At 34.9% G+C, this 27,357-nt stretch overlaps 4 protein-coding genes and 1 long non-coding RNA gene across 7 annotated transcripts; 3 read left to right on the top strand and 2 right to left on the bottom strand.

The window, feature by feature from the left end:
• Positions 1-1,601: 1,601 nt before the first annotated feature.
• On the bottom strand, positions 1,602-12,137 carry LOC124441406 (transient receptor potential cation channel subfamily A member 1-like). Of its 3 annotated transcripts, none has more exons than XM_046991882.1 (12): positions 11,945-12,137; positions 8,989-9,150; positions 8,393-8,552; positions 8,132-8,218; positions 7,440-7,702; positions 7,018-7,312; positions 6,480-6,642; positions 5,991-6,221; positions 4,938-5,071; positions 3,571-3,810; positions 2,369-2,683; positions 1,602-1,995 (listed from the first exon to the last, which is right to left on the bottom strand). In XM_046991882.1, the coding sequence occupies exons 1-12, from the start codon at positions 12,085-12,087 to the stop codon at positions 1,636-1,638; spliced, it is 2,553 nt and encodes an 850-aa protein (XP_046847838.1). In that variant the 5' UTR covers positions 12,088-12,137; the 3' UTR covers positions 1,602-1,635. The 3 variants fall into 3 exon arrangements, with proteins under 3 accessions (XP_046847838.1, XP_046847830.1, XP_046847846.1); XM_046991874.1 differs by having other exon boundaries at positions 8,989-9,168; XM_046991890.1 differs by lacking the exons at positions 8,989-9,150; positions 11,945-12,137 and having other exon boundaries at positions 8,389-8,441.
• LOC124441429 lies at positions 11,657-12,154 on the top strand. The gene is made up of 2 exons (XR_006946969.1): positions 11,657-11,736; positions 11,921-12,154. It is a non-coding gene; the product is annotated as an uncharacterized LOC124441429 (long non-coding RNA).
• Positions 12,155-16,077: 3,923 nt separating this feature from the next.
• On the top strand, positions 16,078-16,838 carry LOC124437529. Its single transcript, XM_046987495.1, has 2 exons — positions 16,078-16,258; positions 16,461-16,838. Exons 1-2 carry the CDS (start codon positions 16,213-16,215, stop codon positions 16,745-16,747), a joined length of 333 nt encoding a protein of 110 aa, XP_046843451.1. The 5' UTR covers positions 16,078-16,212; the 3' UTR covers positions 16,748-16,838.
• Positions 16,839-18,697: 1,859 nt separating this feature from the next.
• LOC124437688 (kelch-like protein 17) lies at positions 18,698-22,918 on the bottom strand. Its single transcript, XM_046987676.1, has 4 exons — positions 21,882-22,918; positions 21,190-21,306; positions 19,821-20,123; positions 18,698-19,515 (listed from the first exon to the last, which is right to left on the bottom strand). Exons 1-4 carry the CDS (start codon positions 22,906-22,908, stop codon positions 19,223-19,225), a joined length of 1,740 nt encoding a protein of 579 aa, XP_046843632.1. The 5' UTR covers positions 22,909-22,918; the 3' UTR covers positions 18,698-19,222.
• Positions 22,919-23,063: 145 nt separating this feature from the next.
• On the top strand, positions 23,064-26,889 carry LOC124437809 (WD repeat-containing protein 18-like). The gene is made up of 10 exons (XM_046987769.1): positions 23,064-23,372; positions 23,747-23,857; positions 23,929-24,062; positions 24,305-24,452; positions 24,661-24,804; positions 25,392-25,450; positions 25,554-25,678; positions 26,024-26,178; positions 26,513-26,569; positions 26,652-26,889. The coding sequence occupies exons 1-10, from the start codon at positions 23,172-23,174 to the stop codon at positions 26,814-26,816; spliced, it is 1,299 nt and encodes a 432-aa protein (XP_046843725.1). The 5' UTR covers positions 23,064-23,171; the 3' UTR covers positions 26,817-26,889.
• The last annotated feature ends 468 nt before the right edge of the window (positions 26,890-27,357 follow it).

Here is a 27,357-nt window from a genome sequence, read left to right on the forward strand (position 1 = left end):
AAAGTAGACTTAAAGGTGGACATAAAGTTAGAAAAAAAAGATAGTAAACAATCAGACAAAAAGGTAGATACAAAGGTAAACATAAAGGTAGACATAAAGGTAAACACAAAAGAAGACACAAAAGAAGACACAAAAGCAGACACAAAAGAAGACACAAAGGTGGACATAAAGGTGGATATAAGGGTAAACAAGAAGGGACACAAAAACAAGAAGGGATACAAAGATAGACGAAAAGGCGATTTTTTTAAATGTAGTCTCCTATGAAATGATGACCTTTTTAAATGTCGTCTTTTATGAAATGACGACATTTTTTCAATATCTTCTTTTATGAAATGATGACTTTTTTAAATGTCGTCTCATACGAAATGACAATTTTTTAAATATTGTCTCCTATTAAATATCGCTCCAGTGAAATGACGACTTTTTTAAATGATGTCTCCTATATGAAATGACGACTTTTTTAAAGAATTTGCTAAATTAGAGCGTGATTTCCAAAATGCATCTATATTGCATGCATTGAAATATATTTGTGTATGAGAATTGCAAGAGCATATTGTATCAGGACAGTAGAAGCATTATCTCCTCGTATTTTTCTCACAAAATTCAATCGAAAGTATTAAAAAATTCAGTAAGTTGCTTTCCTATCAAACAGGAACAAACACATTGATTCACTGCTAAACACTTTCAAAGCAAGTTGTATTCTAAAGCACATTGTAGTATTAAATGGTGGACAGCTTTCATTAAAAGGAGCACAACAAAAGCAGATTGGACGAGGAAGAAAGCTCAAAATGTCACACATTCGATGATTAAGAGTTTTTCACAAGCCGCATATAAGACAAGAATAGTGTTTAGCAAGCATATGTCAGACAAAAATTGGTATAGACAAATTCATGTAAAGTAAATGGTTTGAACCCGGGAGTATCGTCACATGTTTGTAGACGTAGATCGTCCAGGTTAGTAGTAATAGAGTCCTGAGAAGGACTGTTGACTGTAAACAAAATGTTATGACAGCATGTTACTATACCAAAAATAATCATGAACTTTTGTGCTAGTTGATCTATAAACACACATACCTATTAGAATTCCTTCACAAAGTTGTTCGTCACGTGGCAAGGGTAATACGAGCTCCTATATGTGCTTCTACAGAAGTCATAAGCTTGAAACGCACGAAGTAATATCGTAAATTGTATTCGTTATTTTTCATCAGTACCCTGCGTTTTAACTAGAACGCACGTATAAATTTTGACGCTAGAACGCACGATTTATTTTGACTAATGGCGGATCCACCATTGTGTAAATGTGCGTGTAAAATTACGTGTCGACAGCCACTCTTATACTTTTATTGTTTCCCAACGTTCTGTGCAATAGAATTTGCATCATCTACAGGGAGAGTATCAAAAAAGAAGATCTTAAGAAATTAAGGTCTTGTGATATTTCAATACCTGATCATTATGTTCATCCTACTGGTGCATAACTGTGTATGTTTTGCTGTTGGAAGTTACGTTAAATTCCCAGTAGCAGAAAGCGTTCGTAATGGTAACAAAGATATGTAGTGTAATCACGTAACTGCATTTCTGAAAAACTGTTTGCATCACACCCAGTTGGACATAAAATATTCATTTATTCATAAAATATTCAACGCTCTTCTTCAAACTTCTGCAAAAGTTTATCAATTTTTGCTTCTATTTTATCATTCAAGTCACATTTCATTGCTTTCACTTCATCCAATAATGAAGAACGAAGATTATCTATTTTCATTTCAACCGCATTCTCAATATGATCCTCTAACGTCACCTCAAATTCATGATCATGATAAGTATCTTCATCTCCGTGATCAACTTCGTCCATCTCGGTGTCGAAATAAATTAATTGATCAAACAAGGTCTGGCGCAAATTCTTTTTTCCCTTAGAAAAATAAGTGCAAGTTGCATCTTCTTCGGAACGAAAGCACGGTATTTTATTCAATGCTCTCTCAAGTCTGATAACAAACTTTGCCTATGAAAAAAAAATCATTGTTCACAGACACAATAGATTCATGTTTCGAAATATAGTCCACGTGACATGTGACAGGCACGAAAACGAAACCTGAGGATATAAAAACTCTACGGGCAACATCAATATGTTATAAGGAGAATTCATTACAGGGCAAACACACAAAATGACGGCACCCTTGATTGTCACATGAGAGCGACCAGAGTTTTTAGCAAGTAGCCAAACAATCTGTTGCAGACAAAATTTTCAAGTCCATAGGACACCAAGAGAAATTTCCTAAACTGGGCTGAGAGAGTTTAACAGAGATCAAAATTTCAATCAATATAGTCTGTAATATTATTTTTTATAGAACTCTTACAATAGTATATTTACTTACACGTCTAACAAATTTATCAAAGCTTGCCAATTTCATTACTTCGTGTGTATCACCAACAGCTAAGCCAATAAGTACATTTTGAACCACGATGGACAATGCCAAGAAAAACAAGAGAAGAACAAAGAGTTTAAGGTGAAATAACTGAGGATACATTCCCTTTTTTAAGAAATATTCATCGTAATCCAAGCCGTTCATCATAGCAATGAATGTCGAGAAGAACGATATGTACATGTTTCTAAATACGGAGTGTTCTGTGAGGAGGATGTAAAATGTCGTGGAGAACATCAGTACATATACAGTAATCACAGCAAACATCTATAAAAAAATATAGAAATAACATGATTTCTTGCATACTTTATTTTGACGTGGTTAAGATATGTTATGGATTTTTAGAAAAACGTTTCGATGTCTGAAACAGTCTTAACTTTTAAGGATTAAAAAATTACTTTCAAAACTATTCGATTTTTGTGTACAACTGAGATATTTTCGACTTCTATGAAAATGAGGAAAAGTAAAACAAATGTATGCATGAAATTATCCGCTAACGTCATTATATTTCACTGTTACTATTGAGCGGGCACTGTGCTCAGTTCAACAACAGTATATAAGGAATTAACGGCAGGTCCACTTCGCTGTGCAACTTCGTTCGATTGTTCAATTAGCAGTTAGCCAGCTCAGCACTCCTATTCGTCAGAAAATGCAGTTTACTGGTTGCCACTCTGGTAATCACATCTGCAATATGATATGTGCGTGGCAAAGAAAACTTCAATGAAGTTTCCCTACCGAAGTGATACTGTTGTTTAATTGCCAGATCACTTGACGACCGAGACGTTCTACAAATGCACCTTGTGACAGAGATCTGCCATGCCCAAGTCAAAAGTAACCATCGATGTCGCTGAATGGTCCTTATGTCGCTCGATAATTACATCGCCTTGTTTTAATGCTAAATGCTCTTTAGACCTGTAAAATTTACTAACCCTCATCTCCCTCTTCCTCTTATCACCACATTTGTGCGAGTTAATTGACGCCATCTTTAATAGCGAGTTAAAGCAAATACAATCCTTAGTTTTATCCGTCATGTGAGTCCAGATTGCATTAAAAACACGTGCAGTATGATTAAAAACAAGTGAGACGCTTAGTACGAGAGTTCCACAAAAAGTCTCAACAACAAAATTATAAACTTGAGCATAATACTTAATAACCTTGACGAGAGTCCAGAACACTTTTTCCACAACAATGACGTATATCCCAAACATAGGGGTAAGCTTCAAAAACTGGATGACGTTAACCCATGACAACAAACACGTGACTGCACCAAATCCAATTTGTGTGGGAGCCAGATTATGACTGGAATGAAGCAAATACACAGTCACACAAATAATTTGGGCAAGTCTGTACCAATGATAAATGTCCCTGAAATATCTCAAACGCTCCGCAATAATCTATATGGTAAGAAAAAACAAAACAATACTTGAATAGAACTAATATTCTGGAATGTTTCCACCATCACTAAGAAGTAACAAAAAAATTTCATATCGATCCAGACGAAATTTTTGCAATGAATCACTCTATTTTAGCGAATGGTTGAATCGTGCCGACATGGTATAAAAGACGAAAGATAAAGAAAAAAACAATTCATCGTAGAAACGATACCAACAAAAAGAAATTGCATGCATATTTTTCGTCATTTTATGCATAATTTAATAACAAAACGTAACGTGGGAAGTTGGACGTTTTACGTAAGTTCAAGTTCTCGATGAACAACGAGATGTTTATGATTATAATGAGCAAGATACCAACCGCATAAAATAATCCTATAATATTTCGCAACTTGAATGTGCAGTATGGTTGTAAACTGCAGTCATGTACGCCAGACAGGGTGTGTGTTTGTGTTGGGACTCCCATCCCCTTTGCAAGGGGGGATTATTTCCTATTTGAGAATATTTTTTCTTAAAAAGAGCATTGCAGTGAATTGATTGAAACAATTTGACAATTAACTATTGGCATAAACTTGTCTTGTCTTGTCTTTTTTATCTACATTCGACGAGTCATTCGCAGAATATAATTGATAGAACTTAAATTACCACATCGAGAACATCAAAGTACGACAGAAAAATTCTGATTTGTTGTCTCATTGAGTGTTGTATAGTGCATAGTATATTGCAAATCGTTGATCTTCGAAATATATTTTTTATTTCTGTTTTAGTCAAATAGAGCTAGCATGAATGTAGTAATCCTTTAAAGTTGATCTTTCGAACAAAAACTTCAAAAATCCTATAATTTCCTTGATCAGTGTATTCGCTTTCAAAAATTCACTTTCAAATGCCCTTATGCCATATAGTTTCCCCCTCCTTGTCCTGTTGTTTGTCCGGCGTTCCTGACAGCAGTCCTACTCTCAGTAAAAGGCAACAGAATCCGTATCATGAGAAAATATCTACTTCCCCACAACACGTTCTATATGTATGAGTATTTCAATCAAACTAAAAATAACTGGGATTGCACAGATGACCGTTGGTAAGACTATTTGATAGTGTAGTTTTATCATGCCTTTGTTTCCTACATATTTTACCTGAATACTCTCTTTTATTGATGAAAAAAATGCTATTAGCAGCATAACAACTCGAAGAACCACCAAACCTGACGAATTGGGTGCTCGATTGTCCCGCTCCATTTCTGTAATCGTCATGTTTTTGCCTCCTGTCCCTATAAAGAAAAAAAATTGTATAAAGATAAGAAAGAAGCAAACGTTATTCATATTACGTCACAGTTATAGCTCTTAATTCTACCACTATGTGGTGTAAAATCTAGAGAACTCTTATACCTTTGCAGGATATTATGGAATGCTCTCTTATATGTTTAGCGTTTAGTGCTAATCCTGAAATACAGTAAAAAATTCCACGTACTTTTTGATTAGAAATTATTAAATACTCTTTGATTTATCAAAATTTATTTTATTCGTGTGGCATTTAATATACATTTTGTCTACACATGTGAATCGATGACTTTTTTTTACATTATAATTAAAATAACTGACAAAATGACCTAAAAATATTTATAAATATATTAGAAAAGTCTGAAGTTTCATTACATAGGTATATGCAAAGAACTTCTGAAAGACATATTAGCTATTAGCTATTACACTCAATTATCTCCAATGCTAAATAAAGACCGTGCAATAAAATATCAAAATAAACAACGAAAGTTTGTCACCCAACGTCTGCAAAAATTACAAAATTACAGGAGTGTACGTTGCAAAACATCAGAAAGAGTTTTATTCTGCGTGTAGAAAACATGGGTATGCCTTCAGCCAGTCAATTGCAAAGATTTTCGACTTCCTTCAAGAGAGGTTCACTTTTAAGTGCAACGTAATGCCCCATTGCAACAATTCTCAATATAAAATCAAATCAATTTAAATTATGCAAAATTGTTCAAAGCATTATAAAAATTCTGGATTTTGTTGGCCAATATCGACGCAACCTATCTGAAAGAAGCAATTTGCAAAAAGGAGGCAACCTGCAAAAAGGAGGCAACCTGAATGATGGACGCACCCTGCATGAAGAACGTAACCAGCATGAAGGGTGCAACAAACATGAAAGAATCGTTGAATAAAACATTTACTCACAGTGAGTTAATCTGCGTGAGTCGACCACGCCGACGACGAAGGAAGTATAAAGTAGGAGTGATATGTGGAAAATCAGAGTTAACAACAATATGGTAGCGACACATTTAAAACCACGTCTCCCCCACTTTACATCAACATATTTCTTTGAAACTGGATGGCGTAGGCAAATCTCGCAAGGTTCTATTGTCATTCGTTGTAAGGCTGCAAACCTCGGACCCGAACAGTTACGGTCTATTGATTATAAAGAACGCAATATACATCACGTGAGGTTATGTATGAACATTCAAATTGAAGGTAAACGTTATGTAAAGAAAAGATGGGAGAACTTGAAATGAACCTTTGTACTTAATGAACTGAACAATCTTACGTTCTCTTTAAATGTTAAATTGTGAAAAATTTGTGTTTGCATGTTCTTGTTGAAGGTTTCTTTCTTCGAATTAACAATGTACGTATGTACTAAAAACTGTATTTTATTCAATGCATTTTTACCTTTTGATTCAAGACAAAAGAAATCATAAATTGTGATGCAACCACCACTATCGCATTCTTTCGTTTCAATACATTTATCCAACAGCAACTTGGCCGTCTCTGGCATACCGGTGATCATAGCACACAGAGAGCTTTCTGGACCATTTTCGGACTCTTTCAAAATCTTTTAACGAGAAAAATTCACAAAAGTATGAGTAAAAGGGCTATTTTGAATAATATACTGCATTTTAGGTCTAAGGTATTTAACAAAACAAATCTTGCGTAAGTTGAAAGGCTAGAATCCATAATTTCTTTAAAAAAGAGTTGGAAGTTTTTCTTTGTTAATTCATTATCAATTCATCCCAATTACCAAAACGTATGTTGAGCATAACTACTTTATAAGATTGTTCTATTTTTGAATTAAAGCTTCATTGTCTCCGAAGCACTGCATTTTATCATTGTCCACAAAGGGAATAGATGTATTTGTCACAACTATTATTTCTAAAGACAAGTCAACTTGTATAACAAAAACTTCATTTAACAGACACAAAAATATCACCTTTTTCCAGTTGGATGTATTAAGAAAGCATTGCACAACATCAGGCAGATTACGTTGCAAAGCCCAATCAAATGCAGTAAAATTGGTTTTGTCTTTCAGAGCACAACTGGCTTTCATACCAAGTAAATACGAAACCACATTTGGAAAGCCATATTTAGCGGCAAGTATCAAAGGTGTTTGGGCAAGATAATCAACAACATCGATGCTATCAGGATGATCTTGCACAAGTAGCTGGACATTTTTTAGAATTCCTTTACTGCAGGCAATGTGCAGTGGTATCTGATCATTGGTGTCTCTGAATTGAATACATATTTCTTAATTATTATTTTGATTTCAACTAATATTTTGTCAATATTTTACATTTAGCTTAAAATTAGATTATACCATTCTATTCCTGAAAAGTAGTTATAACAGACACTTACATCAATGTAGAATCACATCCGTTCGATAACAAAAGTTCCAAGACATTAGATTGCTTAAATGCAGCTGCGTAATGAACTGGCGATTGAAGCATATTGTCAACAGCATTGACGAATTGAGGATCTTCCTTATGAAAATACGTAAGAACATATTTTACAACAAGGAGGGACTTTGATTTCACAGCTGAATGAAGTACAGATTCATTTCTTCTCGTCGTTCTCAACCACAGCAACGTATCGTCATATGTACAAAGCATTTCTAAAGACTGAAAACATGAAATGAAATTGTTTAAAGCTATCAAAATTGATACTCCACTTTGACAAGAAGTAAACGTAGAATTAAAGTAAATGTGAATAACAGCTCATTAAGATGCTTAGAATTTTCAATTCAACAAATAATAGATACTTGTGATACAATGTAATTAATTTTTAGCAGTGAGTTTGACCTACTTTCATGATGCAGTGTGTCTGCTATTACTTTCACTGATTGACATGTTGCGGACGATTTATCGTTGGCTTTCACTGACAAAAAGCATAGTACTGCTACTAATTTATACTGTACCGTGCAAGGAGTACAGTGTTAATTTTGAGTGAAAATTGATGAAACAGACGAGATACATGCACGTATTTTTTGCTAATATAGTTATAGCAAATCGCAAGATTTGATTTTTGATTTTTTGCAAAAAATCTTGCACCTCAATGATTCCCAGTACGGCTGCCCGATGGATTGGGAGCTCTCCTGCCTTGTCCGCTTGTCGTAAAGCTTCGCCAATGTCCATAGTCTGTAAAACAATGAGTTATTAAGTGAAAAAAGTAACAGGATCACCATGAGATTCAATACTCTAGTTGACTTGAACCATTTAAAACAATAAAAGAATCAAAAAAGAATTGTTCAAGGTTAGAAACTTTCACTAAAACTGCGATGCCATTTTTTAAGACTTCCGTTTCCTACCTACATTTTCAAATACTTTTAGAAGATCTTTTAATGTATTTGGCTTCGATACAGCATAATGAAAGGCATTTCTTTGAGAATCATCCCTCTCCATTATATTCAGCTCGATTAGTTCCCTCTCCTCAATAAATGTGGTTGTCGTTGGTGAACCACGTTGAACAGCTCTAAACATTACCATCAAAATCATGGTTACTTTTATTCTTTCATTTTGGTTTTTATATTTCTTTCGTATTTTTCTCAAACTTAGCGTCCAAGAAAAACCTAATACCAAATTTAATTTTTTTTATCAACTTAAATTGAAATCTTAGAAACATTTCTTCGACAATTTAATGCTGGGGCAAGTATATTGCACTGGAAGACCTTTCAAAAAATTCTTGCATTAAGGTCTGCAAAGAGCTTAATTTCACAGTTTAAAATTCAAAATTGAGAAAGCACCTTGCAAAAAACGACGTCTTTAAAAGAAAAGAAATGATAAACTTCAAACTACTTAGTGTTGTGCAGAATTCTGCTAGCTCTCAATACACAACTTGGATTTAAATTCATTTGATTAAAAATGTAAGAATATTTGCGGAAAGAGAACGACAGTTTTCCTTAATTTACCTTATAAAAGATTTAACTGGACCATCATAAGATCGAAGTGACGTTGTGAGACTTATTTTCTTTTTCTTAGAGGTTTTGTTGCTCTTCTTAGCTTCTTCGTTGTTGCCCTCAATACTCTTACTGGGCCTTTCCTGTTCGTTCTTCGACATGATTCCTATTTTTCTGCATATATGAAATATTCTACATGAAACAAGGTTGGAAAGGTAACGTTATAACAGAAAAGGTAAAAACACCGAAAAAAAAACAATTTGCAGTCTAAATCCAATTTTGAAAGAGTAATGAAATGCAGTCTTTGATCTAGAGAGCCAGCAGGGCCTCTTTTCTACCAATTAATGCCCTCTAACCAATTATACTTTGCCCACCTTCGGGAAGAACTTTTTCTCTATTTAAATCCAAACAAATTTCTTATACAGTTGAATAGGAATTCAAACAAATTAAAACTCGCACCAACAACTCAAGCGAAAGTTAGTGTTTAGCCAAAGAAGTTTCTCGCATCGCAAGGCAATCGAGGAAAAGAAATTTTTTATTTTTTCATACGAAACCTTGTTCCTTGTACAGCATTCTGTCCATCAAAATGTATTTCTGTGTAGACAAATTCATCATAGGCTTAACTTTATTAGTAAATCGATTTTTGTATTTATTTAAAAAAATTACAAGTACATTTAATAAGGATGTACAACAAAGCCCAATAGGTCATACAAAGCTGCTATCAATAAAAAAGTTATTCTTGACAATTTTAAGCAAATCACTTAACACCAGTTTCAGAAACTTTGTACAATTCTGAGAGCAAAAGGAAAAAACTATTTGGATATACAGTCCATAGATTATTAGGGAGCTTTAGCAGAGCCTACGAGTACGACTACGAGTACGATTTACGTCATTTTGGCGCGAAAACATTGTTGCGACAACAAAAACACGTAGCCGTCATCAATCTGAGTACGATGTTTTGTTTTGTTTTTCGTAGTCGCGACTACGATGTCTTTTTAAGCAAAGAAAGTAGGTATATTTCTTCATTCTGTAAGAAATTAGTTTACTGTTCTATTTTCGAGCATCCAGGCTTTAATTTAGAACCCTTTTTGAGCGCAGATGTACATTAAAAATGAAAATATGACCTGCAAAACTTTCATGTATTTCGTATGCAAAGCGAAAGGTAAACAAACAATAAAATAGTACAAATATATCCTTCCTTTTTACTTAAAATAGTGAAGATTTTTCAGTCTAAAGAGTCCTATATTCTCGCAAAACCAGTACTACCGATTCTTTGATATCATTATTGACAAATAGAGCCGTAGCTGCTTCGCAAACGTCGGTGTTTTACACAATAAAAAGGCTCGTTCTGTTGTTTACAACTGAAGCAAAATTTTGACGAAGCGATAACGACAACAAACTTCCTCGTGCCATTCTCTTACACGATTAAACTTTGTACTCGTTGTCGTAGTCGTACTCGTGCTAAAGCTCCCAAATGTCATTGTAATAACAGTAACGCAAACACTACTTCCAACAACAGTACACTTTAACGCTTTTGTTGGAATCCTTAGGACACAAATATTTTTAATTAAAGTAGAGGCAAATCTAAAAATTGTTTTGAAAATATAGCTGTTGCCATTGTGGATGGCCAAAATGACCTAATCATGCTAAAAAGAACTGTTTTACAACCAAAACACAAACCAAATAGTTTTAAAAAGAAGAACTATTTCGAAAACTTAGAAACGATGCAATTCAGCAGACTACCATCAGGTGTTAACGTCTGCTAAATGAGACTTCATCAGAGATCCTCTAAATTGTAATGGACTTTCTTTTAATATCAATCTTAGCATGCTTACATGCTCAACACTCTTGTAGACGTCTTTTAAATTCAGCGACGCTGTCCAAAAAGTTTTAGTGATTAATTTCGATGCAGAAAATATGCTGTCCATTCAAAAAAGAAAAAAAGGATGTACAGACTGAAATCAGTTTAACGTTTTGACATTTAACATTTACAATTCTTTTCTCGGGACACAGAAAATACTTGATAATAATTTATACTTTCTTATCTTCGACAATTAAATGCTCGGGCGAAAACATCGCACTGAAGACCTTTCTAAAAACTAGAAATGCCACTCTTTGACAGGAGTTCTTTTTATTTACCATTGGAAATGAGTTCATTGAGCGTGATTTACTTCGACTTACTATCCGTAATCTCACTTGGCATATAAGGATACAATTTTGTTTAACGGAAGTCAAAAGCCAGAAATGTGACTGCGTTGCTGCGGAAATACGATAAAGTAGATATTATAATGTTCAAGTATTTACGTCAATTGTCAAATCATAAATCATTCTGAGAGCCTTATTTCAGTATTCCGTCGTCGTTCCAGAAATTTTATCATGAATAACTTTATAGAAGAACGTGTAACTATTATCAACAAACAGAAATTTGATTGTTTCATTGAAAAGAGGCCAAAAAGCGCCAACTGAAATAGATAGGTACAAACGAAACTTTGACCTTATTGACCATACAGATCAAAACAACCCAATGTTGAAAGTTTGGCTTTTTACAATGTTGCCTGCAATTTGTGATAAAAATCAGTTCGACAAATAACGCTACAAAGTAAATAAGTTTTCTACATAATCAGCATTCGTAATTTTTCATTTCAAAAGGCCACTTTCTCACTTCAAGTCTCATAAATATCAACTGCCCAGTGGCATGACTAGAGTCTAGCTGGAGTCATATTAAATCAAACAGAAGTCAGGCTGTGTTGATTGTCCTGGGTGAGTCAAATAAATCTGTCCAACTCAACACACGAAACAAAAGCAGGAAAGAATTACGATAGATTTCACAGTCACAACATACTATAGCATATGTCACTCGATACAGGAGGTTATCGCTTCAATGTTATAAGCGCTAGCCTTCTTTATATACAGTATGAACTTATCAAATGTTTCTACTTTCTAGCTACAAAGTATTTCAAAGCCTTACCTTTGATGTTCAATTTTGGACAATTCTACAAAAGTCACAGTGGATAAGCAAATATCGTGTGAAATATTTGCTTTGACGAACAATGGTAGAATACAAGACTGAATATTTTTGTAATTTATCAGATTACAAAATAATTTATTCATGAACAGGAAAACTTAGAATTGAACGATTTTAAAAGTCTAATTAGCAATTTTTGTGTAATTTATTGAAGGCCGTGTTTCTCGTTTTCTGAAGTTCTACTAAAACTTGAAAATTCGATTAGGATTTATATTCAGAGGCGTAACTAGAACGTTAATTGGGGTTGCATATTCATATATTCCGTTGTGCCTTACTGATTCTTTTGAAAGTAATTTGACTTTAAAAAGAAGTCAGTAGGGCACAAATGAATATATATATATACATCCCACCCCAATTAACATTCTAGTTACGCCTCTGTTTATATGGTATGTTATGAATCATTCCATGGGTTGAAGTATATTAATGGATTTAATGCAAAGTTCTCTAACTTGTTAAACGCAGTCTGCTGGCGGTAAAGGTTCACAAACAAATATGAATTTAGAAAAAGCAAACAGCCCAGCGAATTCTACAACAATTCGAGGGAAGTGATGTGAAATTGACTGTTACAAAGTCCTAGTCGGTGGTACGGGAAGGGTTTCTTCTTTGCTTTAAAAATTATTCATTGTTTTGGTGAAATAAGCAACCCACACCCCAGTGTGCGACTTCGAAAGCGCAGGTGATAAGAAATAAAATATGAGACCATCTGTGAAAAAAAGTTAATTGCTTTGTTCACCTTATAAAAGATTTACCTGGATAATCATAAGATCGAAGTGACGTGATAACACTTATTTTCTTTTATTAGACGTTTTGTTGCCTTCCTTTGCTTCTTCGTTCACACTTTTGTTGTGCCCTTTCTGCTCATTGTTCGACATCTTTCTTTGTTTTGTTTTTGTCTGCAGAGTAGAAACATCTAAATGAAACAAAATTTTACTGATGACGTTACTATAAAAGAATTTATGAAAAACGGCAGACACCAAACAACAAGCATTCAATTTGTGCTTCACTTTGCTCACTTTGTTTCATTAAAAGCAGTGGAAGAATTTGTGAACAATGTTAAATATGTTCCTTGCTTGGAGATGCAGTATTATTGCCCCCCAGTATTATTACACATTTTATCAAAGGAAGTAAGGAACAATAGCGGGTCTCAAAAAAACTGCTCATGTTTAAAATCAGCCTGGTACAGTCACTGATTTTTTCAGGATGTCAAGGAACTGTTAAGAAAAAATTTTTTGCAAGCAATACACCTCAATAACATTTATCCAAGTAAAAACGCTTCCATGAGTTCCATCTCAATCCAATTTTTTTCAAAAACGTACAAGCTGTACGTCAAACAGCCCGTTATGACTGTCACAACTTTATCAACTTCAGGAAGGATGTATATATGTTGAGATTGATCATTTATAACTTTAAATATACGTAGGTAGACCTATGATGAAATTATTCAAACAAATTTTGACTTGTTTATAAAGGGACATTTCAACGTAGCTAATTTCACTCATCATCATTATGATGTCGTTTATTTATACTTGAAAGCTATATTTTACTTATCCTATTTTTTGCGTTCTATAGTAATTACATGGTTTATTTATTATCGTGTTCTATAAATAGAAGTATAGTACTGTTTGCTCATGCCTACACCCCAAGATTGTTGTTGGGCAACGCTCTTTTTGTTTATTTTTTCGGGAAAAAGCGTCCTGCACGCCGCAAGCACAACACCAGGGTTAGGACCCTGTGTGGAACACAGGTTTGTTGTATGAAAATTGGAGGATATCCAGTTTTTGTGTGTCAAGCTTGAGGGTAAAATATACCCAGGTTTGTTCAATGTATGCTGTCTAAATTAATGAAATGCGTCTGCTTGGTATTTTAAAATTTTCGTCATGCTCAGATTTATATGTTATGGAATTAATAGTACATAATTAGCAACTTTTTTAGCATTATCAACTTAAGAACCTTTCCCATTTTCTATGTGTGGACATTGGAAAATTTGCATCGCAGAAGGCAAAATTCAGCTGGCGCTGTGTCGCTAGATAGCTATGTTAAAAGAAAATATGGATAATATCAATATTTCGATATTTTACCGCTATCTTAAGATAATGCACGAAATGATGAAAGCAAAATACAAGGAAACAGCAAAGCAAAAGTCATTAATTTTTGTGCTTGCAATGTTAACTCAACTGTCTCCAAAGATTTGAACTGTATGAAGCGCTCTATTTAAACGCCATTTGGACTTGTACATGAGTGAGCTACAATAAATTCATTAATGCCAATTAACGACTAAAAAAACTTTAAAATATTTAGGAGTAACGTGTTAGTGGATTGAGGAAACAATTTCAGAAGAAAGACTTTTTGATAATGTATAGCTATTCTCCTCCCATGCCGGATGACAAAAACAAACATTATAGGCCAGTTGCACGAAGCCTGGATAGCGTTATCCATTAGACAGCAAAAATTTTCAAACTTGTAAAAAAGGTGTTTATATTTTTTTACGCCAAAGAAATTTTGTAATCTTCGAAACAATATTAAATTTCAGTTATTGCACAGTTCAAATCGTACATTTTTCACTTATAAGAGATTTTATGAACGTTCAGAAAAGTTTGCTATTCACTGGATAACGCTATCCAGGTTTCGTGCAACCGGCCCCTGCTAGAGAAACTTGGAAAACTGCCGAAAAGTTGAGACAACTAAATACGTGCTTATACAAGCAAATCATATGACCAATCTAAATTTCATATTTAGTTGTTTTGAATGTTCATCTTGTGACTTTTGATGAAGATCGTGTGTCAACCAATGATGCCAACAGGCACAGGCTCTGAAGGAATAGCATATTTTTTTAGGGAAAATGAAAAAAGCGTAGCCACTCCATGATTAGTTCTCAGTGCATCAGTTTTGGTTGCAAATTAGTTTACCAATTAGATTTTACAACTTTACGAATGAATTATGATTTACACTGACTTTACAAATGCAATGTATGCATTAAAATAAGCTATGTGTGCGGTAGTCTTTGAAGGAATTTGTATTTGTAGTTTGAAAGTCGTTAATAAATTATTTTAATTTTCATTGCAAGACCATTAAAAGCCATTAACAACTATTAGCATGTTGAAATATCGTTAAACCGAAAAAAACGATGTCGACAAACCAATATTTTAAAAACTTTTTAGATTTTTTGCATCCTTTTAGCCTAAAGATAAAAGCCTTTATAATTACGTTATTATTTAAAAAGGACGAGCATACAGCGAGTTTAAATTGTGGAACAGTTCTGTATAAATAGCTAAAACTGGCTTAAGTTGCTATAAGTATCATAAACATCCTGAAAAGCGAGACTCATTTACAGGGAGATAGCAAATAACTATCAATGGGAAAATGGGATCAGCAGTCACTGTAGTCAGCAATCAAGTCATGACAACATTCAACACTGGCCGTCACACCAAATATGATAAACCCTGTTTTTCTGCACCTCACCTCGCTGGCATTATTTAATCCTCGCCATAAAATTTCCTTAGATATTAAATAAAAGAGTTATGTTTCTCACAAGTCTAACAGACAGTGCAAGCACTGTTTCCTTCAACATTGTGGCAGCCATATTGTTAGTGAATGTTTTAAGAAATATATATATTTAGTCGTCTCTTGATGATGAACATTATTGCTCAACCTAAAGTTTCAGGTGGAAAATACCTGTGTGCCTATTTGATCTATTGTGCTTTATTCAACCATACACTCTCAACACGCTGAAAGACTTTACATTTCAAATGCAATATTTTGTCCTCAACAGTTATTGTGCTCCTCTTATGACTTTCTCGAGATATATAGATTATATTTAACTAAACGAGATGTACATAGATTACATTTACCCAAGTGGGGAATGACAGCCACAATCTGTTTTGCAAAAAAGCTACAAGTTCTTATACCGTTGTGCAAATTACCGTCAACTTTAGAAGATAATATAATTTCCATTTTGAGCTGCCAATCTGTTAACATATTAACATAATTAAGCATTTAACAGCTCTTAGTATGCAGATACATGATCGCAATTACTCCTCATTAGTAAACTTCTGTATCTTCTTGATGATACCCCTGATAAAGATAAAATTTCCTTGGCGTCACATGATGAAACAAAGCATCCTATAAAACGGTGGGCTAGGCCAATGATACTGTAAATACTGTTTAACTGAAGCAACTGTTTTCGACGAACCGTTTATTTTTTGCAAATAGACATGAAAGTTGGCAGCATTTTTCTGATTCTTCTTCTCCATGTAATTGGTAGGTCTATTGTAAGTAGGGTAGCCAGCCCTATTTAGAGATGTAGCTAAATATTTTTTCACGATAATGTATTGTTATAAGGAAATAAATACTTTTATTTAAAAGTTTTCATTCTTTAATCGTGTTAACTCCCTGCTAGTTTTGCTCACGTCTATATTATAGGAGTTTGCACTTTAAAACTATTGTTATTTTTTATGTTAAGAACATGTACGATCGCGCAACGAAGATTTGATGACTGAGTATAAAAGTCCAAGCAATCAGATGACTAGGATGGAAGAAAATTACATTTCTTCTTTTCCTAAAAACGAGGGAAGAGAGGGAATGCAGAACATCCGGCAAAAAAAGACAAACATCAAACCCTCGAAACAACAGAACATTTGGCATGAAGACAACGGAAATGACGATGTGAAGCTGAAACAGAAACGACAGAATGTTTGGCCACCTTATGGGCGAAAACGTTTTAATCATAATATTAGGGGTTATCACTGAGACATAAACAGCGAAAAATGCAATCATTTTAAGATATCGACAAATATGAATAAATAGTTGAATAAATAAACGTTCTTAAATCAAAGCAAAACTGCGAAATGCCATATTCCCTCACCGTATGAAATATTTGTTTGAAAGTCAAGACTAATGAGACTAAAACAATTGAGCGTTAAGTACATTGAAAGCAGCAATGCTGACTGGTGAAAGGAGTGTTTATTTAACATGGATAATTTTTTATTTAAGAGGTCTATATGCGTGCTTTTCAGTTAATTTTTAATGCACCAATAAACCAACATACAAGCAAAATTGCATGTTTTGTTGCCATTGAAGAGACCAACGTAAAAATTAAGCAGCTCGGCTGTTGATGCTGCAGCTGCGCGAGATGGCGTGTTTACTGAGCATGAAGTAATTTCCTCAGTTCAGTTGTGCACAAAACGGGTTTTAGAAACTTAGACAATGGAATGAACACAAGGCAAAAGGACACCAATTTGGATTGAAACCGGGAAGAAATTTTAACGAGTGGCAAAGTTCATAAAAATCATACCAAAGATAAGTTTGGGCCTTTATATACAGGCAGTAAAAAGGAACAGCTCAATGACACGAAAATAGGTTATAGGGTGTTTATTGGAAAAAGCTTTAATTACAGCTTTGCATCCGCTCGACGTGTTGTTTCTCAAATAAACCAATCTTTGACGTGAATGACACTCAACATTATCCAACTAGATAAAGCCAAAGCAGTTCTTTTTAAATGCCTGTGTATTATGTTGTCTTAAAGATGGCAACAATTAACCTAAAATCTACTCTGCTTGTCAAGCCAAGAGAAGAAATAATAACAAAAACTCTAAAAAAGCATGTTTGGTCACTAAGATGGAAAACATAGACACACTAAAGACTTTAAGAAATCAAATATTACGAGAAATTTTTAATTGAAGCATCAAGAGTTAATGCATGATCTTGACAAGATTTTGCATCACTCCTGATCTTGTAAAATTTAACTCATGCAAGATTTTGCAAGATATTAGGCAAGATCTTGACAAGATTTTGCATCACTCTTGATCTTGCAAAATTTAACTCATGCAAGATCTTGCAAGATATTAGGCATCATCTTGACAAGATTTTGCATCACTCCTGATCTTGCAAAATTTAACTCATGCAAGATCTTGCATAAGTAAAGTCTTGACAAGATCCTGTTCACGAATGAATTAAGGACTGCAAAATCGAATAATTGAAACATCACAATAGACAAATAAATGAATGCATGATCACGAATTTGAGTAGCTAATTGAAACACAATAGAGTTGATGAAACTAAAGATTTAAAATAAAATTTAAAGAATTAAAAAATGAAGGAGTTGAAACATTATGAATTAAAAAACTTTTCACAAACATAAAGAAGCGTATATAGCTACTGCCGAACAGCATTATTTTAAAAACTACCAAAACAAATGTCGACAGGTATACATATTGGTGTCGTCAGCTCGAGGATGAAGGGGCCATCACTCATTGCTTTTTACAATTCATGCATACACGATATCTATACACCACCCCCTTGCAATGCTGTTTGTTTGTCTCTTGTTTGTTAGATAATTATAATATACACCTAGTGTTACTAACACTGGTTACTAAACATAGGATCTCCTCATATGCTAATCACGTGATCATTGCACCTTAAACACATTCCATGCAGTTATTGAGCTGGCGACGCCACTCCAGAGATATCTAAGAAGAATAAACAACTAAATAATTGACGTCACGACAAAGAAGGAACACCGAACGAAAAACTGTTGAAAAACATTCATGCAACATGCTAGTCCAGGTAAAAGAAATATATTAAACTTAGTAACTAAGGATTTTAATCTATCTATTTATACGATCACAAACATACGTTTACTCTTTCCATTAAGTCATTATAATACTAGGCCAAATTCTCGTTATCTATACGGAGAATAGCTTTTAGTGGTAAAATTTATTTTTTATTGACATTCATTATCAACTTGCCCTTTTCTTTGACTCAATTCAGGACAATATAATTAGTGTAATAACAGGCAGTGTTTAATAAAGAATTTTTTTCATCAACTGATGGCTTTATACTTTCATCTACTTAACTCATTCACATTATTTAAAAAATTAACAGTTTCAAGAACTTTCACAAAAATATCTCTAAAAGTACATGTCGTATAGATATTCTAAACACATCTTTAGATAGCATATTAGGTACGCTTCAATTTTATGTGTGTACTGAAGAGTTATTGACAAGCTTAGATGTGAGTGCTAGCACGGAGATGAGTCTATCTATTTAATAGACAAGGCCATCTTTCAACCATACGGAGAGTGTTTAACTTTAATTTTATGCATTTAATACGCCACTCATCCTCCTTGTGAATGAAATATATGTTTACTCCACTATAACAATTCTATATTCTCGAGTTTCTCATGATCTGAACTTCGGAGCAAATCTATGATAATTACTATAATATTATTTTTGGAAGAATTTGTTGGCAACAGGTATGCTACAACATTTCAGTCCATGAATCCCGAAGGGTATCGACGCTACTACAGACCATTCGTTTTTCTCCGAGTCAAAACATTCCGTTTCGGATGTGCAAAGTGCATTGCGGTCGCAACCACCAACGATATAGACTTTATTGTTGTCAACTGCTATCCCAGCATCCCATCGTGCAGTGTTAGCGTCAGGGATCACATTCCACTCATCAAATTTGGGGATGTATACTTCTCCGGTATTTAAATGACGGGCACCATCCCAGCCACCTACGATGAAAAGAATAGCTAATCAGGACTAATCAGAAACTTTTTTGGCTATTCACGTGTAGAACGAAATTTTATGCAAGCACCACAGATTGATTCATCAAACACTGAATATAAATAGTAAAAAACAAATTGTTTCATTAACCATAGATTATTTCATTAAGTACTGAATACGCGTAAGCGAAAACGGGTAACATACGTACATAGAAAAGAGTCACTTTTTAACAAGTGGCTACAGTAGAGCCTAGATATCGGTGTTAACTACCAGTTGAATTGAAACTCCATTTACGAGGAAAGCAACAACTCACCGATGACATATATCTTTCCATTGCAAAAGGCTCCGCAGGCACTGGCACGCTTGGTCATTAATGACGCGACATTAAACCATGTGTCCGTGCTTGGATCGTACTTTTCCACTGAATCCAAGGACATTCCATAAAAATTGACGCCACCGATGACGTATAGAGAAGAAGATCCAACCACACATGCGCTACTGCGAGTCGACTTCATTGGACGAATCGCTGTCCAAGTGTCAGTCCCAGGGCAATATTTTTCGACTGTCTTTTGACGCACGTTATTTTCGTCGCATCCGCCAACAGCATACATGATACCTGAACACACTTATATTTAAGCTTATGCTATCACGAATGAGTTCTATCGCAAACAATAACTACTCTCGTCTTAGCAGACAGCTTAAGGAGAGTGATTTAATGATTTAGTATCCAGAGAAGCAATAGTCCGAACGTATTTTAGGGTTTCAATGAAAATGTGCCAAGTTAGGTAGGAAAATGTTACAGCACTGGTTTTTTTGTGTTAAAATGTTTTAGTTCAACATTATGTGTATGTAAAACTTACTTTAAAAATGTGTTAAATTAAGTAGCGGTTGACTTTTGTATTGCATTCAATGAAAAACACGTCCACGGTGTCTGTTGTAGCAAGAGAAGAACAATAAAGATGTTTGTTGGGGGATAAAATGATGCATCCCCACTAGCGAAAGTACGTGATAACAAAATTGATCTTCATGAATTTCATGGTTTCATATGAAGATTTACAAAATGTTCTTAATAGCAGATTGTCTGCAAGACGAGAGTAGTTGGGTAAATGGAAGGAAAAACTCGTGTAAAGTGAAGTGAAGAGAAACGTTATAGCTACGTACAGGATGTACCAAAAAATGTAGACTCTTGGAAAAAGTTTTCTAAAACAAAATGCTGGCGGACTAAGCAAAAACTTTAGGTTATTCGGTTATTCTAAGTACTTTAACGTTCTCTGGTAGAGCTAACAACAAAATTTTTAAAATTGCAAGATGTTTTGCCTGTGAAATATCTGCTGTTACTAGTCCTTCAAAACATGCCTTGCGCACAAAAAATATTTGTTTGAAAAACAATTTAATCACCCTGAGTCAAATAATATACTGTGTTGTAGCTACTTACCCTTTGATAGCTTGTACAACAAACTATATTTTGACTCAGGGCCATTGAATTTTTTTCGATGAGTATTTTAAGTGCGTATGGCCTGTTTTAAAGGATATTTAACAGAGGTTTTTTCAATGGTAAAAAATCTTGCCTTTACATTACCAGCTGTACCAGAGAACGTTAAAATACTTAGATTAACCAAACCTTTTTGCTCTGTCCGTGCCCGTCTTGTTTTAGAGAGCATTTTCTAAGAGTGTATGCATACCATCCAAGACAGCGACATTCAAGAGGCTCCTCTTTTTTAACATTGGTGAAACTGCTGCCCAAGTATTCAATTTAGGATCATAACGTTCCACATTGTTCAATGAGCTTTGGGCAGAGCCTTATAAAAAAAAGTAGTGAAATTCAATACCTACATATTGTAAGTTCATAATATCTAATCTCTTCACAGCAAAACAACAAAGGCAGGTATAGTGGCAGTTTATCAAAAGAAATCCTCAAGCCAAGTGCCAAGGCAACAATTCATTTTTCCAGCATTGTTCAATAGTCCAGTTGTTTGTTTGTAAGTCTATGTTGTGGGCAAAAGCTGTGTAATAAAGTACTCAATTAAATGATCAAAACATTCAAATGATCATGATAATCAGCAACATGTCACGTCAAGGCACTCAAGTTTTACAATTTACATAGAGGTTTCATTCAAGATATCATTTTTCCAAAGTTTCTTTTACATCCCAAGTTGTGATAGTCAATTTGTAGGCAGGAGGAGACATTAGTGGCAGAGAGTTAGTCCATAAAACTGAGAACAAAGCAAGTCCGTTTGGCAAAAATTTTGACATCATGGTCACAGAACATAAGCCTCCCACACAGTCTTTTAGGGATACACGCTCCTGATTGTAAAGGCACAAGATAAATGGCAGCACAAGTCATGCTAACAAATTAATAAATAATTTGTCAAACCTTCCTTGGATTGTCCACCAACTGCATATACAAAACCTCCCATAACAGCAAGACCATGACGGCATCTTGCAGTTGCCATTGGTGTGAGGTAGAACCATGTATTGCTGCCAGGAACAAAACAAAATGTGGAGTCTTTCACATGTCCTTTCTCAATCCCTCCAGCACCAACTATGACATACACCAAACCCATTGATTTCCTCAATCTAGACCGATAGTTGTCTAATAAGTGACGTCGATCAGGTAGAAGATGATAGTTTTTTGCCTCAAGCAAGAGGGAACTGCAACACTCTGTAGACGTAACAATCTTCTCCTTCTCAACATGGTCAGCAATATAATATGGTGACATCAAAGGGAATCGAACCCAACACAGTAAATTTTCTAAATGCTTTTTACGCATATCTCGCTCCTCCTCCGAACCTTCAACCCAAATCAAAAGTGCTTCATATATTTCCTCCTCTTTGGACACATTAGTATCATCATTCGCCAACAGTTCAAGAAGGCGTTCGCTTGTCAACGATATGAACTCCTTGCTACGAGACACTTCGACAAAATTATCAAGCACGTATTGCTGAGCTGCTTTCGTCAAACTATCACAACCAAATTGCTCAGCAATCGATTCGATCCCCAAGCAATTGGAAGGACTCAAGTTTTTTTGTAAATATTGACAGCAAGTCTCTTTTAAGTTGTCCATCAAAAAGTAGTTCGCTGCCGCTACAATATCTTTCACATTTGTGACCGTAATAAGTATCTGACCCGTGTATATAAAGGACAAGACCTGCTCCATTATTTCAAAAGTTATGTCGTTTAAAATGACTGGCTTGCTTTCCAAAGTCTCTTTCATCTGAGACGTAGAAAACATGCCATAGAAATATGGACTACAAGCAGCTAGAACAATCCTATGGCAATGAATTTCTTTCTGCTCTACAAGAAGTATAAGATCACATAGTGTTCTGTCGCCTCGAAATCGATTGAATTCGTTTAGAAGAGCCAGAGGATGATTTTCCTCCATACAATACTGATCTTCCATCTTTGATAAATTTGATGACAAACATATTTGGTGGAGTGGTTCCATTTACGACCACGATAAACAGGTGGAAGGGGATTATCGTGATTGGCTAATGCAGAATAAGTACATAAAGAAGAAATTTTGATGTATGAAAAAAGGCCAGTTAGCACAACAATTGAAATGAATTGACCAGCACGTGTTAGATCATTCACTTTACTAAATATACAACTGATGTTCATTTTTCTATCGCTTGTCGAAACCATCAAGAAATTCAGAAGAAGAAAATGTCCATTGAAATTGCGTTGACAACAGACAGCAGTTTCGAAAGCGCATGCGTTTTGTGCTGGGAAACGTCAAGTTGGATGCAATTAAGGGCTTATAAGCAAGGAGTTTGCCCAAGAAATTGCTTGACTATGTTATTCAATAGTTTTATAGTTGCTTCGCAAGTAAATAAGCCTTTCTTGCACGTCTGGGATGTTAGTAAGGTACGTTAGCCCTGTATTGAACAAGGTTTGATTGATGACAGCTAACACCAGTTTAATAACACAACACAACACCACCGACCCAACCCTTCCAGACACCCATTTATTATAGTGTATTTACATGTAACGTCAACATATCAGTTATAGGGCTGGTTGTCAAAGGCTAGAAATATAAGGCAGTTCGCCTGTCTAAATTCAACCACAAATGAATTGCTCACACCAATCACACTGCCACCTTAAATCTATGAGTATTTCATAATTGGTTAAAATGTCAGATGATGGTGTTTGCTGTCTATTTGTCAAGAATTTTTGTGACTATTGAGGAATGGGAAGTTTAACTTATAAATGGTGAACCTATATTTATACATCATTTTCAGGAGCAAATGCATCGCAAGATGACCTCTCCAGCAAATATAACCGCTTTGGCATTTTCTCCTAGTGGTGCATATTGTGCTGCAGCCAGCTCTGAAACAATCTATATCTGGCAGGTGACTACCAAGTTATTTTGCTTTCTGTATGTAGGATCATCTGTGTGGCAATATCCATCATGTATACATAGGTTACTACAGGAAATCTGTTAGGCATGCTCTCAAGACATTTTCAGCCAATCACCTGCTTGAAGTTCACAGATGATGGCTCTTATCTTATTTCGGGTGCTGATGATAATCTAGTCTCAATATGGTCTTTAGTTAGGTAAGCAATTTTTTCATGCATTCCTTTTAGATAGAGATACACAAAGCTTTATGAAAGTTCTTCTATATTGGTAGCAAGCATATGCAGTATACATGGGATATTCATTTACATGCATGCACATGTACCCTTTATCTCTTCGGAAATTTGGTTATACGTCACACAATTTTGACCATTTACAGCATATTACATGTTTGTAATATGCTGTAAATGGTGCCGGGTTCAAACCATTTACTTTATTACAGCATATTACCAACTGGTGTTTTGGAAGTGGAAAATATCACCCCTAAATATACTTGGTCTGAACATTCTTTACCAATTACATCCATTCATGTGGGTAGAGGAGGAAAACATGCGAATGTGGTAACTTCATCTCTTGATCACACTTGCAAGGTAGAACAACATTAGGATTGTTTTGTTAGTCTGAAAAACTATTGAAAGTCAGCAATTTGATCATTGTTGGAATTTTTGCTACTTGTTTTTCATGGTTTGCCCTCAAGCTTGTCACATTTTAATGTTGGGCATGTTCAGTTATAATTTCATGTATTTATCTCATATACTTAAGTTGATAATTAAAACAAATATGATGATTATTTTCCAGCTTTGGAGTCTTTCCAGTGGTAAACTTCTTCGTTCATTCACTTTTGATGTTGCCATCTTGTCTGTGATCATGGATGCTGCAGAATATAGACTGTTTGCAGGAGGATTTAATGGCAAAATCTATGCCACCAATTTATTTTCCCAAGTATGTTTGAGAATGTTTTTCAATATACATAGTGTACTATGAGCAGTTCTGTTGCTATGGGAGGCCTGGGAAGGGGGCAGTGCTCCCAAATATTTTTTTGTTCCATGCAAAGGTTCCCCCCTTTTTGATTTTATGACTTTTTGCAACATAGCACTTGAAATTAAGTCGAAACTGAAATTAATCATTTTTTGTTAAAAATTGGCATATTGTGCAAGTGATTTGATAATTGATACTGGATATGTTCACTATGATAGGTGATAACATTTATATTAATGTTGTGATTTACTTTTGAAAAATATCATACTGCAGAGGTGAGCTTTTACTACGTTCAATTTTCTATTCCATCGCCATAGCACATATTTTAGTGTGCCCGCCCTTTCAAAAATTGTCCTTTAGCTTGTTTACTCTGCCCCCCACCACAAGTAAACTACTGCTGATGCCACTAACGTAACATTACTTTACCATATTTTAAATGCATAATGCTACCAGCAACAATATTTAAGCACTTAGGAAATAGAGTGAGGAAGTACATCAGAATTTTCGCGTCCCACAAAAAAACTGGTCGCTACTTCTTTTATCCAATTCAGGCATTCGTTAGAGCTGGTCTAAGTGAACATAATGAAACACAATGTTTCGTTGGCCACAGGTATGAAACTTGATTAAATAAAATGCTAGATTATTTCATATTCAAAAAACTATTACATCGATTACCTATGAACATGAGCATCGATTTATCCTTGTTGCAAAAGCATGCAAGTTACAAGTATTTCCGTGTCAATGGATGGCCTAACACTGCTGTCAGGGTCAAAGGATTGTACTGCTAGAGTTTGGGATGTACCCAGTCGACAATGTCTACGTGTCTTACAACACAGAGGTTTGTAAATATGTAATCGTATATCTACTCACTTCAGTATTCTGATATACAATCACAGAAATTTTGCCTAGAGATTGTGATTCGTAGATAATTGAAAGGAATGACGAAAACACCGATACATACGTAGGGTATTAATCATGGTTCACGGAGTACCTAGTAATTGTTCATGCTTGCATGGTCCACGCTTTTAATTTATTGTTAGTGCTTTCGTGCACCACTAACATTCGAAAGTCTCTGCCATGAAAGCTTGGCAGAAGAAAAAAAACATCATTTGAAAATTTCTGATGAAGTTGGGCCCGTGTAACAAAACCAACATAAACATAAACATATATGCCTTTTTTTAAGGCAGCGTGGAGAATGTGCAAATCCGTCCTCGACATCGAAATTTTGACGTAAAATTGACGAAAACGAGCCTCCCAATTTTGGGTTCATTCAAGCGTTGTTTACACGACTCAAGTTCTGTACAGGACAATGTTCCTGTTAGATTAAACTCTTTTAAGGTAAGAGGGGATATTGTAAATAGACACACAAGATGTTTGTCGTCTAGTGCGTACTATGGGATGATAATTATCAGCTAAAATTTTTGTAAAATTTTGTGTTTAGCGGTTTGTTGAATGTAGTAAGGATGGCGTTTCCGCGCTATACTTCCCCAAAACTAAGTGATTCCAAAGGGTTTTAATTGAGACGCGTTTCCTCTATGCATGAAGTCGCAGGACAAAAGCACACCCGATGTCATGAATTATGAGATTTAAAGATACTCTAAACGACGTGTGACTATTACGCCTTCAATTTATACGTAAGAATGAATAATGAAGTATCTTAAAACCGATTCAGGCTTTGAAAAGATTGGAAAACAATGAACGGGACCTGTGTGACAACATGATAAAAGAGGTGGGTGCTTTGAATAACAACTGTTTCAATCGTTTTTCTTTTGCAGTTATTCACAGCTTACACAGCCTTTTATCTGTTTTAGCACTGTGATGATCATGATCACGAAGGCGGAAAGAAAAACTTGAGTAAAACTCAACTAAAAGAGCAATTGGAGACTGCGCAAAAACTAAACAAAAGTTTGTACAAATTTGCAACTGAAGAATTACTTTCCGACGTTCGATTGCAGACAAATGTCCATCAATTATGAGACGGCGTTCTTATTCACATTGCATTGGACTTAGTTTTTAAATAAAAGTACCCCCCCCCTTCTTACCCAAAAACCTGCTTTCTGCATATAGTTATATTCGGGCACAAATTTCAACGCCATCTCAAAGCAAATTTGGAAAAACAAGGTGGAAACTTCACAACGCTTTTTTTCTTGAGTTGCGTTGCACACTTTCCCAAATTTGTTGCTGAATCGAAAATGCTACAGCCATTTGCAATTGACGCGTCGTCGTGCATAAATTAAACGTTTGCTATAGTTTCAAAAATTGACGTTACTAACGTCTAACTTAATGTCACAATACAGCTATCTGATTGTTGCTAAGGACCAATGGTTAACAACAAATGTTGCTCTCCGAGTCTACGAAAAACACACACTATGTCTCGCCAATATCAATTTAAAGTTTTATACTAACGATAGAGTTTAATGTTTTCAAATGTCTTTCCATACTTGCTACATTTCAACATGTCACGTTTGTTTATTAAATAAAAACAACATTTTCCATAGCTTAACGCGTGTACGCCTC

This window comes from Xenia sp. Carnegie-2017, unplaced genomic scaffold, assembly GCF_021976095.1.
Source record: "Xenia sp. Carnegie-2017 unplaced genomic scaffold, XeniaSp_v1 HiC_scaffold_1, whole genome shotgun sequence".
In the NCBI taxonomy this organism is placed as follows: domain Eukaryota; kingdom Metazoa; phylum Cnidaria; class Anthozoa; order Malacalcyonacea; family Xeniidae; genus Xenia; species Xenia sp. Carnegie-2017.